Source organism: Sarcophilus harrisii, chromosome 3, assembly GCF_902635505.1.
Source record: "Sarcophilus harrisii chromosome 3, mSarHar1.11, whole genome shotgun sequence".
In the NCBI taxonomy this organism is placed as follows: Eukaryota; Metazoa; Chordata; class Mammalia; order Dasyuromorphia; family Dasyuridae; genus Sarcophilus; species Sarcophilus harrisii.
In genome coordinates this window covers 240,999,031-241,018,709 of record NC_045428.1, presented here as the reverse complement: position 1 = coordinate 241,018,709, position 19,679 = coordinate 240,999,031, and the positions used below count along the sequence as shown (strand labels likewise).

The following is a 19,679-nucleotide window of genomic DNA, read 5'->3' as shown; positions in this document are numbered from 1 at the left end:
TGCAGCTGAATAATTGTGGAAATATGTATAGAAGAACTGTACAAGTTTAACATATATTACACACTTGGTTCCCATAGTCCTCTCTCAGAAGACAGAGGTTAGTTATACCTGTCTCTTCCAATCAGCAAGTGACAGAACATCTGTTCATTTCTCACCTTCTCTCCACACTCTCTCCCCAATCCTCAGCCTGGGGACATTGGCTGATAACAATAGTTAGGCTCAGGATGGTAATATATGGCCTGTAGACTTCAGGACACCAATCAATAAACAGTAACAGGGACAGAGTCCCCTCTATCCACTCACCCTCATCTCACCTCCAAGGATAACTTCCTGCCTCTTCAAAGGGAATAATAGAACCCTCTCTAAATTTCTACTATGCCTTTTGCAGGCAGAGCCCCATTTTGGACCCGATACGCCAATGCACTATAGCAGGAAGCTGATGCCATATTCTATCATGAGATGAAGATGGATGACACAGACAGGGCTTTTCAAATCTTATGACAGCAGCCCACCATCAAGTAAACACAAAGAGAAGACTATTGCTTATTCTGAATATGGCAAGCAAAATTAGGTAGGAAACAGAACTAACCTAGGAAGGCACAAGTTCCAGTGAGCCCCTCAGAGTAAATGTACTCAGGGTGTTCTTAGAGATCAATAAAATACATCATTCCTCTCTCTGAAAAAAAAAATCAGCTCCTTCATTGAACACACAAGGAAATTAGATATGTAGAGAAGTCGAATTTTTTGTTCAAGGTCTTACAAAATGCTGGTGGCAGAAACTAATTTAATGCTCATTTCACTTTACCAGACTGGAGCTCTATTGTCTAATGTTACTCAGGTGTCCAAAAGACAGTGAATTATTGCAGGGACTAGAAGTTAAATTATCAACAATCCAACTAATGAATTGGGCTAAGCAGAAAAACCAACTGACAGCTACTATGGTAGTTGGAAGGCCCCCAAATTTAAGCGCTGTTTTCAGTTTTTCACAAATATAAATATGAAAAATAAATTAAGACTATTGACTTTGGAACTAAAAAGTGTCAAAATAGCAGTATGAGAAGTTAACAATTGAGTCTCTTCAATCTGTCTCCTATACACATAAAACAACATATTTATTATAAAATCTCTAACTAAAACACAAAATCACACTTACTTACACTTACACACTTACATGCACCTATACTTGTGCATGAACACATAAAAAGATGTTTTCAGTTATATTCTTTGTCATATTTTAGATCAATTTCTACCCTAAACAATCTGCTTTCTCCCCAAGCTACAAAGAATTAGATGTATTTATTTCATCGTAGAATGAAGTTAAATATGTCTTTCTGAGAAGAAATAAAACTACATACTAGTACTAAAACAGACATTTTTAAAAATTACTGATACACTTTATTTTTACAATTTCTATTTTCATACTATGTCCCCCCTCAGAGCCATCCCTTCAATAAATAATTTTTAAAAGAACAAAAATAGTACAGCAAAACCAATCAACACATCAAAAAAAGTCTTGACTAATTAAATGTAATATTCCAAACCACAGGTCCCCGTATCAGCAAAAAAAGGTACTGAGACCTCTCATATTTCTTTCCTGTAACCACTTCTGGTCCTTATAACTTCACAGCATTGTTTCAATTATTTTGTTGTTGTTTTTCATTGATACTTACGTCATATAATTACTGTAGTTTGTATCAGTTCAATTATGTCTTTTCATGCTTTTCTAACATCATCATTAATGTTCCTTACAGCAAAATCACAAATAATATAAATAAAAATAGAAGAAATAATAAAATTACACTTCTCTTTCATAACTTTTCTTTTTTTTATTATTTTAAATTTAAATACCAATTACCAAAAACTAGAATTTAGTTTCTTTAAATTCTAAATTTAAGCATCAACTAAGATGTCTGTCCATATATAAAATAGAACAGAAAAAGAGAATTATATAAAAAACTGAAAATCTGTATTACACAGTTTTTCAAGCAAATTCAATATGTCATTTTCAAATCTGTTCCCCTTGCCTATGATTCCTACTGATTTTTTTTCTTCAAAACATAAATATTAAGCATAACTGTAAAGAAATAACAAAAATATGGGGGAATAATTTGATTTAAACTACAAAAAAAAGTAAATATAACTATAATTAGTTGAATTTTTTTCCCCTAAGAATTGAAGGGTAGAAAAGTGAGTACTAACCTGCAAGGATTTCACAGCCATCAAACCTCTTCCTGTACCTAAAACAAGAAGGATATTATTAAAAAAAAAAAGAAAAACGTTACATTAGATTATTTTATTGCCTCAAGGTACAGTATTACCCTTCTAAAAGCTAAAAAAGAAATCTCTGAAGTAATGCATACAATTCTTTCCCACAAGTGTATAATATTATTTAATGTTCATTAAAGGCAGGGACAGGTCTCAGCACTAAGATCTTGAAACACTTCTCCTCAGCTTGTGACACTGCTCTTTCTTAGATCTCCTCTAATCTAACTACTCCTTCTGACTCCTCTGCTTTATCCTCATTTTTGTCAAGCAAAGGAGACAGAAAAGGAGTAACCGGACAAGTAGGAAGAGAACCAGGGAGAGTAGAAAGCAAAGTTAAGCATGGCTGGAACTTTCAGGAAATAGAGGTATGACAGAGACAATGGTCATGGAGAAGGGACAAAGAAAGAAGTAAAATAATAGCTTCTCTTGAAAAGGAACAGATGACCAGAAAGTCAATTCCTTTGCGTCACTCAATTAACAATGAAGAGTCTACTGTGTCAGAAATAGTGCTAAACGGGAAAGATACAAAGGGCAAAAAACTCTGCTCTTAAGTAGCTCACAATCTAGTGAAGAAAACAACATGCAAACAATTATGTAGAAACAAGATCAGAGACACATATAGATATCCATATATATATATATATACATGTACACATACACATACACACACATATGACAAATTAAAGACAGCCTCCAAGGGTCTCAAAGTCACTAAGATTAAGGAATAAAAGACTTTTTTTTAACAAAAAGAAGACTTAAGGGGAATCCTGAAAGAGGTCAAAGAAGCTAGGAGATGGGGATGAGGAAATGGAGAGTGAAATATTTGGAGAAAGGTGATGTGGTGTCCTAGGGGAGGAACAAGAAAGAGGCCAGTGTCTTTAGATCATCAAATGCATAAGACAGGGAAGGGGTGGGGGTTGAGGGTGGGGAGAAGAATTAAAAAAATGGTTGGGGGGAAGAGGAAGAGCTGTGAATATTATTTATAAATCAGTTCCATAGTTGTCAGGAGTATGAGAAATTAAGTAACTTGTTCATGTTTTCAGTATATCAGAGAACAGGTTTGTAATCTGATACCTCTAATTTCAAAATCAACATTTCTTTTTTTCTTTTTCTTTTTTTTTTTTTTTTTTAATTTAATAGCCTTTTATTTACAGGATATGGGTAACTTTACAGCATTAACAATTGCCAAACCTCTTGTTCCAATTTTTCACCTCTTACCCCCCCACCCCCTCCCCTAAATGGCAGGATGACCAGTAGATGTTAAATATATTAAAATATAACTTAGATACATAATAAGTATACATGACCAAAACATTATTTTGCTGTACAAAAAGAATCAGACTCTGAATTATTGTACAATTAGCTTGTGAAGGAAATCAAAAATGCAGGTGTGCATAAATATAGGGATTGGGAATTCAATGTAATGGTTTTTAGTCATCTCCCAGAGTTCTTTTTCTGGGTATAGCTGGTTCAGTTCATTACTGCTCCAAAATCAACATTTCTATGTGTAATACTTGCTGCAAAAGGCTCTCTTACAGCAGATATAAAAACTGTTAAGTTACAGTTGAGTGGCAATTGTCACTCTGAGATGGTCCATACAGATGGAGTCAAATAGAGAACGTGTTTTTATAGTAAATCTATGAGATAAACTATGAAGAAGACAGAAAGAATGATAAGAAATTTTTTTTCCTGGTGACCTGTCAATTGTTGTTTGATGAAGAAACATTATTAAAAAAATTGGAATAAGTCTGGAGTGAGACTGTTAAGAGTGACTGATTGAGAAAAAACAGAGAGAAATTGTTTTCCTAATGTGGCTAGAGAGAAAATAGAGAAGACAGAAGAGGATTGAGAGAGCTTCATTACTGATAAAACTTCTTTAACCTTTATCTTGTAAAGAAAATGAACAGTGTTGTTATAGATAGTAATTTGTCAAACCAAATGAAATAAATGGAATGGAACAGCGTCCTCAAAAATGAAGTTAAACTGCTATTGACTGTGGTTTGAGATCATTATTGAATTATTGTAAATAATTATCTGATTTGATTATTGAATTATTATTGAAATTGTGTATGTAATTTATTATTTGACCTTAGATTATTAAAGTTTTATTGATTATTGCTTTCATTATTATTAAATCACTAAATAATAAATTTATTATTTAACTTGTATTATTTAATCTAGGAGATTAAAGGATTTATAATAGAAAGATGTAATTATTATTGGAAAGAGTTTCTCTAATTCATTAAATCAATAACATTTGCTTAATTTTATTAATTCATGAAAAAAATATTCAATTAAAACACTGGATTATAATAGAGCTTGAAAAATACAATTATTTAAAGGAATGAGACAAAGGGTATCTTATAAAGATGACTGAAACAGAATTCAAAATCCTTGGTGTTAAACTTAGGGCCAGCCCCAAGTGGATATAAATTATATTAAAATGTAATTAAGAAATGTTTAACAAAATAAATAAAAACACAATACAACATAGATAAATCTGTAATTTTCTAAGTAAATATGGCCCTCAGGAATTAGTTTCTGTAACATTTTCCTTTTCTCATGCTGGAATATCCATGAATGAATGAATTTCTAAATTCTTTCATTTATATTATTTAAATGTAATGTTTCAGAATGGAAAAACGCCAACCAACATTCTCTATTGCACTCCTATATGTTAATGGTTCTACAATTTCCTTGATATAGATCTCTTACCCAATAAAGTGGATCACTACCAATCCAAGCCTACAGTGAATAAATTCAGAGAAACAAGTCTCCAACAATACAAGGCAACTTTCTCTTATTCTCTAGAGCATTACAGACTATTCTGGGTTTATTTCTGCCTTGCTCTATGTATATCATCACTGTTTTTTCTGCACATGCATTTCTCCATAACATCTTTTATACCATCATTTCAGCTCTAAACTCTAGACTTTAGAAAAATGTCTCTTGGAGTTTCTGGTATCATGATTTATGTCAGTTAAGTCCCTGATAAAAAATACTGGCTAAACAGGGATAAGTACAAAGATACAAGGCAAATGACTATTCAGCTTTCTCAATTTCTCATTATCTGCCCAGATACTCAAACAGATGTAATTATACCTAAGTGAATTATTATCCAGCCCACAAAGTTGTCATTTTGCCCATATCTGACTTTGTTATATGCTTTCCCTTAAATCAATAGATTCATTTCTCAAGCATCATGCAAAGGGGGAAGAAAAAATATAAGGTATAAAACCAGTTTCTCTGAATTCACATTATTTGCTGGAGCAGACAAAATTTGAAGAGTTATTAACATCTGAATAAATTCAGAGAATCCCTAGCCTTTGTGCATTTTAAACTGATGGGCATAATTAATTAGGTCTCACTAAGGCTGGTCCCTGGATAGTGTGAGTCTGAAAAGACAATGAAATGCATACGTAATCCAATCAACAGCTAACAACAAAAGAGCTAACAACAGCCATAGGACAACAAGGACATTCAGAGCTGAGAAGTAATCTTCCAGGACTGATCCAGCTAAGCAGCCTCCTAGGATTGTAATGTTTATGGTCTATAACAATAGCTTTTTTTTATTTTTCAAAATATATGCAAAGATAGTTTTCAACATTCACCCTTGCAAAACCTTGTGTTTAATATTTTTTTCCCTCCCTTCTCCACAGCAAGTAATCCAATATAGGTTAAACATGTGTAATTCTTCTGAACATATTTCCACATTTATCATAATGCACAAGAAAAAAAATCAGATCAAAAAGGAAAAAAAACCAAAAAAACAAAACAAAACAAAAAAAAACCAAGCAAGCAAACAACAACAAATTAGGTGAAATTGTAATGCCAACGTTCACTTTCACTGGTCACTGGACCAGTTCCTCCATTTGTCCTATTTCATAATTCTGCCTTAGGGTCATGACCGTCCCCTCTTAATGGTTGAGATAAAGGTGTTATAGACATTCCTTAATGTCATTAGAATATCAGTACCCTCCATCTATGAGGCTATCCCCACCTAGGTCTCTGCATTATGTCATTGTTCTTGTTATTCCATAAAAGGCTCGCTGCCCCATACTTGGGGCTAGACTCTTTGAGATGATAGTCTCGTCTAGCCCTGGGATCCATTGGTCCCAGTATTTCTCTCCATTTAATAAATTATTGAATTGGTCTCTAATCTCTGTCTTGCTCAGTTTCTTTTGGCATTACAAAATTACTATCTTGTGGTCCACATTCAATCCCCATTGTCCTTTCTCTGGATGCAGATGGCTCTCTCCATCACAAGTCTATTAGAACTTTTTTGGTCTAAGGTTTTAAGGCTCCATCCCCTCTATGACCACTTTGTACCCAAATGCCCAAGAAGCTACTTCAATAGCCTCAGTCTAAGTCTTCTCAAACAATCAGAACTGAAGGATACAATTTCAACACCTTTTAAGGAAAAACTAGTCTAATTTGCATTGCCTAGAGTGAGGGGAAAAAGAGGAAGACTTAGAGAGGGGATAGAGAGCCACCACAACCCTCAATTTATAGATTCATGAAATAGGAAGTGATGAACATTGGCTCCAGTCCCAAGAAAACTAAGTGAAATGACCGAGAATCAAAACAGAGAAACAGAATATTCTCATTTTATCACTTCCACTTCCTGACTTCTTCCTTGGTCTGTCTTGCCATCTAGTCTACTACAGTGACCTTCAAATCAATTCCCCAAGGAGGGGCCCCCAAACATCTTAAGCAAGGGCACAACCTATGCCAATGGACTTTCTCATCTGTTTCTCCACCTCTTAGAATCAACTTCTATGGATCTAATTATCATACTTTTTGCCCTCATCTCTTTTCTAAGCTTCTTTCCTGCATCTTCATCACCACATAGATCTTCCAGGGGCATTTCGAGCTCAAAATGTTCAAAAGGTAATTCGTTATCTTTTCCCCTAAATCCAATGTCCCTCTTTCTATTAAAAGTTCCATAATTTTTTCAGTCACCCAGGTTCTCAACCTAGAAGTCATTCTTGATTCTTCTTTCTAATTGGCTAGGTGGTACAACAGAAAAAATGCTGAGCTTGGACTCAGGCAGATATGAGTTCAAATATAGCTCAAATATTTAGCTGTGTGATTTTGATTGTCATTTAACTTCTGCTTCAGTTTTCTCACTATAAAATGGAGAAGACAGCACTTACTTCCTAGTGATATTGTAAGGAGAAATAAAATTCTATTTGTAAAAGTACTTAATACAATATCTGGAACATAGCAGATACCACATAAATATTAGCTATTATTATTCTTTCTCACCTTGCTCTATGGTCAGTTGTTAAATCTTGTCTCTTTTACTTCCTCTATATCTCTCATTAGCAACCTGTATCCCCATCCACAGATCAACCAACCAACCACCTTGATTCAAGTCGTCTTTATCCACCTGGACAATTTCAATAGCCTCCTCATTGCTTCCACCTTTTTCTCTTTCTAAACCACCATCCACAAAGCTGTCAAAATAATGTTTCTAACCCTGAAACTTTTCTTCTCAAGTAGATCCAGTAACTTTAGGATAAAATATAAACACTTCTGTTTGGCATTTAAAGTCCTTCAGATTTATTGTCAACCTGTCTTCCTAGGCTAATGACACAATTTTCCCTCCTGTATTTTAAGGTTCCAACCAAACTGATTTCCCTGCTATTCCCTGCTCATGATATTCTATCAACCAGATACAAATCTTTGCAGAGGTTGTTCCTCCAGCCTAAAATGTTCTTCCTCCTCACCTCATTTCTTAGAACCCCAAGGCTTACTGACCTATTCTACTGCCTTGGAAATGCTTATTTTATTTCTTAAGTTCAAAATAAAATAAATATTTTTTAAAAAGCCTTTTCTAGTTCCTATAGTTTTTAAATGCCTTCTTTCCCTCAAATTACTACATATTTATTTTATATATAAACTATACCTACTTTCTATGAATAGATTGTATACTTTATAATTATAAATTCTTTGAAGGAAAGTACTATCTCACTTTTACTTTCAAACCCCCAATCCGTGACACCCAGCAGATACATAATAACACCATATAAATTGCTGACTGATAGAAATGTCAGGATTTCAGTTCATCTCCACCCAACTTCTCTTCAATGATATAGAAACCTTTTTACCATGGCAGTTTACTCTACTTCTGGACAGTTCATATTGGAAGTACTTCCCATCCCTTCCTCAAGTTGGTTGGTTCCTCCTAGAAGAGGAAGCCCTTGTTCTCCCCAGACTGCACTGCTAACATATTTTCAAAGGACTTTATCATAGCCCTCATCATCACCTCTCCCACATTTCAGCTCCATTTTACATGTTGTCTTCCCTCATTACAATGTAAGTTTCTTAAGGATTTAACACAATGTCTAGGCACATGGTGAGCATTAATAAATGCTTGGTGATTTGACCACTCAGTTTGACAAATAATTATTAGCTTCCATAGCTCATCTCAGTACCTCTCACCTAACAAGAAAGGAAATTCTAAATTTACTACAAAACCTTACCTGAAAATCTTGTTGGTCTTAGATTGTGATCTTCGAATTTCCTTTCTTTTAGCCACTTTCTAAGCTCTATAAATTCTAATTTGTGGCTCTCACTCACTAAAAAAGAGAAGAGAAAAGAAACAAAAATTATTATGTAGTCAAATGATAGTTTTTTTACAAGTGGCCTGAAGTGATGTCCAGGAATGATATTCTCATTCTCAACAAATTCACAGTCTAGATGAAAATAAGAATAATTCATAAAATAATCACAGAACAGTTAAGAGCTAAACTGTGATATGTAATAAAAATTCTAAGAACTCAGAGAAGAGATACTTTTGTACATCTGCATTTTTTTGTTCAAATAAATCCCATATGTTCAAGCTATGAAGAGAACTAAAATGTATAGTTTCACGATTGCTGCAGCACTGAAACCCCTGCCAGACAGTCAAGTGCTCAATTTTCCCTTCTGATATAAAATGGCTATGTGATCCTGGGTAAGTTACTTAAACTAGTCAAGAAATTCTCTAAGACTATACTTCTACCTGTATTGATAGAAGGAGATTCTCAACTAGAAATTCTCTATATAAATAAGTTCAAAAATCCAAACCAAAAAAAAATTCAGCTTAGCTTTGAAGGATAAATATTTTTATGATAATGGGGAAAAGGGGAAAACATTCTAACACAACACATTCAGATAATTTAAAAACTACAGCCTCTTGACTAGGGCTGAGTTTGTATATTGAGGAGCAATGGGTTAACAGTGAGAGGGGACGAAAAAGGGAGAAATAGTATGAAGACATATAAAAATAAGTTTGCAAAAAAAGCCTGGATCAAACTTTTTGTTCTTGCTATGCTTCTTACATTTAAATATTCAATTTAATCAAATGAGGCAATCTCATTAAGGGATTTTTATTCTTGACTGACTGGGGTATAGAACATAGATTTCAAAATGATAACTACTCTGAGTTGCCCTATTGTTATGCCAAAGTTCCCTTTCAATGGGGTGACCAGTTCCTCCAATAGTCCTATTTTGTAATTCTGCCTTAGGTTATAACCATCCCCTCTTAATGGTTGAGATAAAGGTTTTATAGATATTCCTTAATGTCATTAGAATATCAGTAACCTCCCTCTATGAGGTTATCCCCTCCTAGGTCCCTCTATTATGTCATTGTTCTTGTTATTCCATAAAAGACTTGCTGCCCCATACTCAGGGCTAGACTCTTTGAGATGATAGTGTCATCTATGCCTGGGATCAACATGGATGCATTGGTCCCAGTATTTCTCTCCATTTAATAAATCATTGAATTGGTCTCTAATCTCTGTCTTACTCAGTTTCTTCGGCATTACACTATGATCTTCCACAAGCCTGCTATACTATATTGGGTATATCATATAATTTATTATTGCTGTTGTTCAGGCATGTTGGAAATTATTTTGTGAAAGAAATTATTTCTTTCTTGTATTATTGAATAATTACTGAATTAGGATTTAAGGGGTTTTCTACTCCCTTATTCAAAAATCAAAAGTCATAGGAAATCTTTGATAAAACTTAATCCAACCAGATTAAGAGAATTGGTGAATTCCTATTTATTGTGCTTGGACAGAGTAGAGTGGATCTGGAGTAGAAGTGGATTCTCTCTTTGATATGTATATTGATAAATCTCTTTAACCAAAACTTGGGTGATCCAAGATGTGTACCCCTAAGACCATCATTAGAATGAGTTCGCAGCTCATTTCATAGATATAAGATAGATATAATTATATATGCAGATATATGTATACGCATGGATGGGTGCTAGATCCCCTCACACTCTCAAAATAACTAATCAGAGACATCTTCAGGTACAAAGAGAAAGCATTTATTTAGTCCCTACAGGGAGAGGACCAGTACACCTGGGAAGCATCTCAGCTCCCAACATGTGCCAGACCTGACAAGCCAGAAACAGTAAAGCTGGTTAAATAGCAAAAAACCCAAGCCTTTTCACTGGATAGACTGAAAGGAAGTAACCATCACTGGCCAATGGTCTCCAATGTTTTATGCTTCTTGTGGGTCATGTCACTTCCTGAAGCTTAGACTTAGGTTCTAACCTTTCTTGCCCTAGAGAACTCTAGACCTAGGGATCACATGACTTAGGCCTAAGGTCTGATCCACTCCACCTCATAGACTTGAGAAAACTTCACCTGGTCTCATTCATACATGTATGTATACACATGTATATGCATATGTATATTGCACCCGTGTATATATACACATATGTATATATTCATTTTCTTGTTAATTATTAACCAATTAAATTGACTGCCATCCTCAGAAACACTTACCATTCAAGGGCATATAACCATTGAGTGGTTTCCACGAAGGGTCTTTCATGAAGAATTTCAGTGACTCTTTTATTAATAAAACTCAGAAATTATGTCTCTCAAACTTATTTTCCATGATTCCATTTAGGGTTTTCTTGATCAACTAAGTGTTACCATGACCAAAGACATGGACACTAAGAGATAAGATGCTGCTGGAATAAATTCTATCCCTTAAAGACTAAGTTTAGTTGGGTTATTGTCCTTTCTTCTCATAGAAGACCAAAATGACATCATTAGGTTGGGATACAAAGAATTAAAGAGAGGAGGGGCAACTAAGTGGATAGAGCACCAGTCCTGAAGTCAGGAGGACCCCAGTTCAAATCTGGCCTAAGACACTTAATGCTTCCTAGCTGTGTGACCCTGGACAAGTCACTTAACTATAATTGCCTCGGCAAAAATAATAATAATTAAAAAGTAATGAATGAAACTATCATCAAAGCTTAATTGCTCAAAGGAACTATTGGTATAGATTTTCCTTGTACCTAAAAAACAAAAATTTTGCTGGGAGGCTTTTCAGGATTGATGAATATTTCTGAACTGGTCACCACTACAGCTTTGTAGATAGGCAAGGAAGCTGCATCTATTAATTATATTATTAATTATTATTTTTATTAATTATATTAATACAGCATTCTTGCTATTATCCTCCCTATGCTACTGTCAAATAAACCTTTTGTCAACTCCCTCATCTAATTGCAATACCAACCCTAAATAATCAAACAAGCCTAAATTAGGCTTACCCCAGACAAACATCTCACAACCAATGTGTCCAAGATAAAACTCATTATCTCAAACCCTACAACTGAAGCTGTCCTCTCCACCTTCTACACAGCACTTGGGGCTCTCTATTGTCCTTATTTAGCATTTAAAGTCCTTTGCTCCAGACCTATCACATTACTCCCTGTCATATACTCTACATTCTAATCAAACAGCCCTGCTTGCTCTCCCCAGAAATGGCATTCTCTCAGACCTGCAGACCTTTGCACAGGCCTTCCTCCATGCTTGATACTTTCTCCTTCCTTAACTCTACCTCTTAGAATTCCAAGCTTCTTTCAAAGCTCAGAAGAGGTACCCCTTTCTACATTAACCTTTCCCCGCTATTCCCAAACTAAATTACTTTATTTTCTTGTCTGTGTAAATGTATGCCTCAATAGTATGTGATTCAGGAGTATTCCCAGTCTTTTAAAGAACATAAAACTACTCCCCAAAAAAGTATTCTTTCAAGCTGCATGCAAACATTTTCAGTAAGTAGCTTTTATGTTCAGTCTGTTTTATAATAGACATTAGTCAAACAATTCGAATATATCACTGAGAATAAAAATTGTACCTTTACTTGACTCTGAAGTTCTAAATTTTCTTCTTCTCTGTCTGCTTGTTCTTCCTCTTCCTTTTTTCTTCATGTTGTGCATATCATTTCCATATAGCTGCCTCATCTAGGAAAAGAAGTGTTTGTTTTCCCATCATATGGAATAAAACACCTTTGTATACTTAAAGATATACAATAAAACTTCTAAAATCTGGAACAAAATATTTGCAAGGATGAATGTTCAAAACTATTTTTGCATGTATTTTGAAAAAATTTTTTTAAAAAACTTTTTTTAAAAAGAAAAAGGAGGAAAACCAAATCTCGAGTATCAAAAATTTTAGGAAAAGGCTTATTCAAAACCAATGAGGAAGAAATAAAAATTTTATTATAAATTACTTTTCCTTTAAAAACCCCTAAATTAGCAGTAGCAAAAATGAAAATGATGAATGCACCACCAATAATGATGAAATTAAAAAACAAAACAAAACAAAATTTTTAAGTTGCACCTAATTAAATCAATGCTGCATCTTTTGTTGACTATTAATTCAATGCGGCATCTTTGTTAATATCCTTTCCATAAGATCATTCATTGTACTTGACAACCTGATTAAATGTTAATCAATTCTGATGGATGTGCCTCTTTTCAACAATGAGATGATTCAGGCCAATTCCAATGATCTTGTGATGAAATGAGCCATCTGCAACCAGAGAGGAGACTGAAGGTGGTTCACAACACAGCATTTTCACTTTTTGTTATTTGGTTGCATTTTGTTTTCTTTCGCAATTTTTTACCTGTTTGATTTGATTATGTTTGATTGTGCAAGATAATTGCATAAATATGTATGTATATATTGGATTTAATATATTTTGCCATGTTTAACATATATTAGATTATTTGCCATCTTTTATTTAATCTTCACAATCACCCTGGGAGGTAAGTGTTATTAATTCTAATTTTACAAAGAAGCAAATTGAATAGGTTCACATAGCTAGTGAGTAATTGAGGCCAAATTTGAATTCAGGTTTTCCTAACTACAGGAAGTTGTTCCCTATTTAGAAGACAAGAAAAACAAACCCTTACAAATATGTCTAGTTACCCACCTGCCAAGACTGTTTACTGGGGGGTGGATGCAATGAATGCTATAGCATATCATCAATGAGAGTTGAGTGCCTAGATGAGCAAATCTGAAAAAGACTCATCAAGTAAGGTCCAATACTATACACTGCACCACCTAGTTGTCCAAATGATGTTTGCTCTGTAGAGGTTTTACATGATTTTATCATAAAACTATATTTATAAATATATAAAGCTCTCCATATAACTATAACATTCTAGTAGATCTGTAATCCCAAAGAGATCAAAAGAAAAAGGAATCCATGCAAAAATATTTATAGCAGTTCTTTTGGAAACTGAGGAAGATTGGGGAATGCTTAAATAAGTTATGGTATATGTATGACAGGAAATGCTACTTTGCTGTAAGAAATGATGAAGGGGATGATTTCATGAGAACCTGGGAAGTTTTGTATGAACTGGTGAAGAGTGAAATGAGAATCAGGAGAATGATTCATACAATAATAATGCTGTAAAATAAACAACTTTGAAAGACTTAGGAAATCTGAGCAACACCCTAACTAATCACAATCCCAAAGGACTCATGACAAAACATGCAATATATCCACTTCCAGTTACACAGCGAGGAGTCTCAGAAGACAGATTTAAGCATTTTACTTCTTTGGACACGGTTACTGCAAGAATTTGTTTTGCTTAACTCTATTTATTTATAAGGGTTAGTTTTTCTTGTCTTCTAAATAGGGAAGCCAGTGGACGGAGGAAAAGAATTCAGAACTAAAAATAAAATTAAATTTTTTAAAAACTACATATACCTTTAAAAATTTAAAAAGAATTGTGAGTGAGGTTTTACTAAATTCAGACAAGAAATGCTACAATGTCTTTTTGAACTTGTTTGGCCACCTTATATTTCATCTTTAGTAAAAATTAAACATTCTATCAGAGGGAAAAAATTCTTTAAAGAGAAAATTATTTTTCAGTTGTTATAATTGTCTATGTTGGAAGCCCTTTTTAAAGGGAAGCAGGGCAGTTATATATATATATATATATATATTTTTTTTTATATATATATATATATTTTTTTTTTTTTTTGCTTAAGCAACTGGGTTAAATGACTTGCCCAGGGTAACACAGCTAGCAGTGTTAAATATCTGAAGTCACTGAACTCAGGTCCTCCTGACTTCAGGACTGTACTCCATCTGTAAAATGAACTTTAGAAAAGGGCAAACCAGCCTAGTCTTTGCCGAGAAAACCACAAATGGGGACATTACTGGAGTTGGACTGGAAACACTAAAAAACAGTAACGCCAAACATTTTTGTTAAATTTCTTTTATACAAGCTTGAAACACCCAACCAGAAACGCTACTTGGTGAAATTTCTAGAGCACTAATAAATATTTTAAGTGAAATATCTGCTAAAAACTTTGCACAGATGGCTTTAACTTAAAATCCAGGGGAGCTCTTGGACAAGTACTTACCAAAACATTGCAAACACGTGAAACTTTCAACATTCACTGCAAATGGTTCCCAAACTAAATGATAGCCGTTTAAAAAAAAAAAATACTACAAGGGTCGGTAGTTTAGGTAACCCGGGGCCAAAAGATGCCACTTTTTATCTCTCCCAAACGTGGTGAAGCCTAATCCTTAAATTCCAGAATCCTCCTCTTTTTCCCCCCGGTTGCAGAAACATTCGAGTCGTCTCCCACAGCAGCACCAGAAAACACGTGGTCCCTCTTCCCGGGCCTCCCCCATCCCATATATGCGGAGGGGGAAGCAGGAAGGGCGATATGGGAGGAGAGGGAGTGAGGCGGAGGAGGAGTGGGGGAAGCAGTAAGTACGGAGAGGAAAATGAGGGGAAAGGACAAAGGAAGCTGCTGCAAGGGGAAGGCCCGCCAGCAAGCAGTGGAGAGGAGGAGGAGGAGGAGGAGGAGGAAGGAGAAAAACAAAGTGGAGAGTCAACAAGCCCAGCCCCTCCGGGCTCTGCAAACTAAAAAATCTAGCCCGGCGGTCTTGGGATTCTTCCAGGGCCTCCGGGCTGCAAAATGAAATCCGGGAAGCTGGTGGAGGGCCTAAACTCTCTGGAGCAATAGGTCACTGGATTCCCCTCGGGATCCCGGGATTTCTCATTTCTACAGTAAGAATGCGTTCTCCCTCCCTCCCCAACCACACCGCCCCAGCCTCCGAGAGTGGCCAACCCACCTCCTCCCAGAGCGCAGGTTCCGCGTGAGAGATGGGCGTGGTCGATGCTCAGTAAATTCCGGACTACTTCCGCTGGAGTTCAGTTTCCCCCACTAATAAATGGGGACTGTAACAGTAAAGCTCGCAAAATTGTTTTAAAGAGCAAATGACATTTTTTTTTTCAAGTGCTTAGCCTGGTACACAGCAAATACCATGTAAATGTTTTATTCCTTCCCCTTCCGTCCTCCTCATGCAGAACATCTATTATATAAATTATCTAAAGAATTCCTTTACGTTGTATATTTTGTTCTAAGACAAAATGTAGATGACTCTGTTGGCAATAGTTTTAAAATATTTGTTCTTTCCTCTATGGGAGAATAGGCCAAAAATTCTTGAGTGATTACGGGGCTCTCCCAGAAGGATCTGTAATTTCCCTGGGCTATATGTAATCCCTACAATGACAATTGAAGAACCTCCCTCTGATGCGGGAAAGATTCCAATCTTTGATTCCCAACCCCCCCTAGTTAATGTAAATTATCCTTTGACTCACAAATCCTGATCCCTTTGTATTCCAATAGAAGATCCAGACCTGTCCCAGCCCCACCCGGATCTGAGCCAACTTTGGGGCTACACCCAAAAGCCCCTCGAGCTAAGTCTACAACTTTAAAAGGGCCACCCTGGGAAGTCCTCTTTGCAAAGATTACAAACATGCTAGCCATGTGAGGACCCTCTGTCCACTGGACCCTCTGTCCAGTGCCCTCCTTATCTCTACCTTCATCTATCTCCTACTTCTAAACTCAGTAATAAACCTCTTTTATCAATCTAGCTCTCCGGGCCAATAAATGTTTTTATTGGGAACTCGAGCTGCTACTAGACCTCATTTACCGCAGTATCCTTGTGCCGAATCCAAGGGGGTTGCAGGGGATCTCTGTTTGACTCCCTATACCCCAAACCTGCCACTAGACCTAATTAAACATTGATTTCATTTAGGTACCCCAAATCTAGACCTCAACATTCAATCTACACCTCAACGATTTTCCTCTTCAATAGATACAATTCCTTGGTGTACCTTTGCTTTCTGGAGATTAAATGGCAGGACTATTTTCTTAATGTGCTGCAGACTCTTTATACTCACTATGTGCTATTTATTTTTTCTACATCAAAAGAAAATGTTTAAGGGCAGCTAAATGGTGCCCTTTTAGATAGAGCATCTGGCCTGGATTCAGGAGGACCTGAGTTCAAATCTGTTCTCACACTTAACATTTCCTAGATGTGTGACTTGTGCAAGTCATTTAACTCCAAATGCCTTGCAAAAAAAAAAAAAAGGGGAGGGGGGTTTCAATTTAGGGGAGATAGCTAAGAGATTTGTAATTTCTCAAAAGGATCTTGCCCAGACGCCTCTTTCTTTTCAGCTTCCAGTCCATCTGTACTGGCTTAACCAGATATAATTACCATTGGATAAACTCTATAGCATATCTGGGGTGCATAGAATATTAGAGAGGTACCTACCCCAAACATGTGAAGACTTGCTCTAGCAAAATGGGAGATAACAATTTATTCTAACAGTCATGAAGGCAGCTAAAGCAGGTGCTATGGAGCACTTAGAACGGTCAAATATCTAAGATCCCAAGGTCATCTACTGCATTCCTGGCCATCTCCAATAGCCCTGACTTTTGTTTTACCCCTTGACTTTAATGATTCTGGAAGAGAGTGTGATTGATGACTTTATGCAACTCTGTCTCATTTAAATACAATTTGCATCCAGGAACTCCCAGTGATGTCTTTGGTCTTCTTCCAAAACAAACAACAAACTTACAGTATCTAAAGAAATGCATGCTGAAATTCAGGCAAAAGTTTTCAATCATTTGTTTTTTCCTGTGTGGATGAACAGGCCAGACGCTTTTGAATGTTTAAAGAGTTATTCCAAAAGGATCTACAACTTCTTAAGCTAAAAGTTAGTCAGTACAATGACTTTTGCAAACAGAAGTAATTGGAGGAACTCCCTTTCCACTGGGGAACCCTCTCCTCCCATCATAGGACTGAATACTTTTGATGTACATACATAATCCTATTTTGCATGTCACTTGATGTTTATCACATGAGCACCCTTGAACAAGGTTGGAAGGGGTTTTTTGATTGTAATATCTTAGAAGCAATTCTGAATGATCTTGAAATAAGAATTGAAGAAACTGTGGCTTGCTAAAAAAAAAAAAAAAATAATAAGCCTTTATGCAGGATTTTGTTCTATCGATTCTAATGCTTTTTGAAAATAATAAAGAAATATAATAGAATCTTATATTCCCAACATTTCAGAGATATTTCTAAATGGAGAAAAAGAAATAAAAACAGGAAAAACATCAATTTGAACTATAGAAGAGGTCTGTGCTGAAAGGAGATGGAAGAGGTCAAAGTTATGAGGAAAGAAATTTCAGACCTTAGTAATATGAGAGAAGGTAAACTAAGGAAATAATGATAACTACTGATCTATATGTCTATTATCTTATCTATTAAAAACCTTTAAGATATAACAAATCAAGGGCTTTATCAATAAAGAGGCTAATAGTGAACAGGTACACTTTCACAAGTGTTTGTCAAAAAGTAATTACTTTTTGACAATTTTAATTTTCTTTGATAACTATATGTTGTAATGTAATGCCAAAGTTCACTTTTAATGGGGTGACCAGTTCCTCCATTTGTCCTATTTCATAATTCTGCCTTAAGGTTATGACCTTCCCCTCTTAATGGTTGAGATAAAGGTATTACAGACATTCCTTAATGTCATTAGAATATCAGTAACCTCTCTCTATCAGGCTATCCCCACCTAGGTCCCTCCCTTCTGTCATTGTTCTTGTTATTCCATAAAAGGCTTGCTATCCCGATACTTTGGGCTAGACTCTGAGATGATAGTCTTGTCTAGCCCTGGGATCCATTGGTCCCAGTATTTCTCTCCATTTAATAAACTATTGAATTGGTCTCTAATCTTTGTCTTGCTCAGTTTCTTTTGGCATTACTGTAAGTGCAAAAGAGCTTGGTGTATTGCAGACTACTGGTGTCAACCAAATTTTGCAACTTCAATAGGTCTTCCTCTAATAGATTTATTTATCTGTTTATTTAGATTATTTTTTTTCTTGACTAAGTGAAAGAGGCCATTCCTTACCTCAGCTGCTTTACCCTTAATCACTGAATAGGTATGATATCATTCAAACTGAAACCTGTTAAAGAACTTGGTTTAAAAAAGGCCTTCATCTCCCATTTTGTTGAGGTGTAGATCAAATGTTGAGGTCTAGATTTGGGGTACCTAAATGAAATTAGGGTTTAGTTAGGTCTAGTGGCAGATTTGGGGTACAGGGAGTCTTAGTTCCCCTGCAACCCCCTTAGATTCGGCGCAAGGATACGGCGGTATATGAGGTCTAGTAGCGGCGCTAATTCCCAATAAAAGCATTTATTGGCCCGGAGAGCTAGATTGACAAAAGAGGTTTATTATTAAGTTTAGAAGTAGAGATAGGTGAAGGTAGAGATAAGGAGGGCACCGGACAGAGGGTCCAGTGGACAGAGGGTCCTCACATGGCGACCATGTTTGGAATCTCTGTAAAGAGGAGTTCCCAGCGTGGCCCTTTTAAGTCAGAGACTTAGCTCGAGGGGCTTTGGGGTGTAGCCCCAAAGTTGGCTCAGATCCGGGTAGGGCTGGGACAGGTCTGGATCTTCTATTGGAATTCAAAGTGACCAGGATTTGTGAGTCAGAGGGTAATTTACATTAACTGGGGGAGGGGGGGGTTGGGAATCAAAGATTGGAATCTTTCCAGCATCAATTTCACCCAAGGTCATCTCCAGTGTTCCTGATCAATATCTGGCCACTGGACCCACATGACTCTGGAGGAGAAAGGGAGGCAGGTGACCTTGCACAACCCTCCCTCACTTAAATCCAATTCATTTTCATGTCTTTACATCAACTTCCTGATCCCATGGATCTCTTCAAGAAGGAAGGACAAACAACAGAATGACTTCTCACTGTGAAACTCCACATATTCAATCTG

General features: G+C 35.9%; 1 protein-coding gene across 3 annotated transcripts in view; it reads right to left on the bottom strand.

Moving 5' to 3' along the window:
• Positions 1 to 15,635, bottom strand: part of SETD4 (SET domain containing 4) — a 43,593-nt gene extending 27,958 nt beyond the window's left edge. For 2 of the 3 annotated variants that reach the window (XM_031959304.1, XM_003763416.4), the window contains exons 1-4: positions 14,946 to 15,629; positions 12,421 to 12,526; positions 8,754 to 8,849; positions 2,200 to 2,237 (exon numbers count right to left, since the gene is read on the bottom strand). In XM_031959304.1, the coding sequence (XP_031815164.1) occupies positions 2,200 to 2,237; positions 8,754 to 8,849; positions 12,421 to 12,526; positions 14,946 to 14,978 (273 nt within the window). In that variant the 5' untranslated portion in view covers positions 14,979 to 15,629. Of the gene's footprint in view, positions 1 to 2,199; positions 2,238 to 8,753; positions 8,850 to 12,420; positions 12,527 to 14,945 lie in introns of all 3 variants that reach the window. The other variant, XM_031959305.1, reaches the window with a different exon arrangement.
• Between the last annotated feature and the right edge of the window lie 4,044 nt (positions 15,636 to 19,679).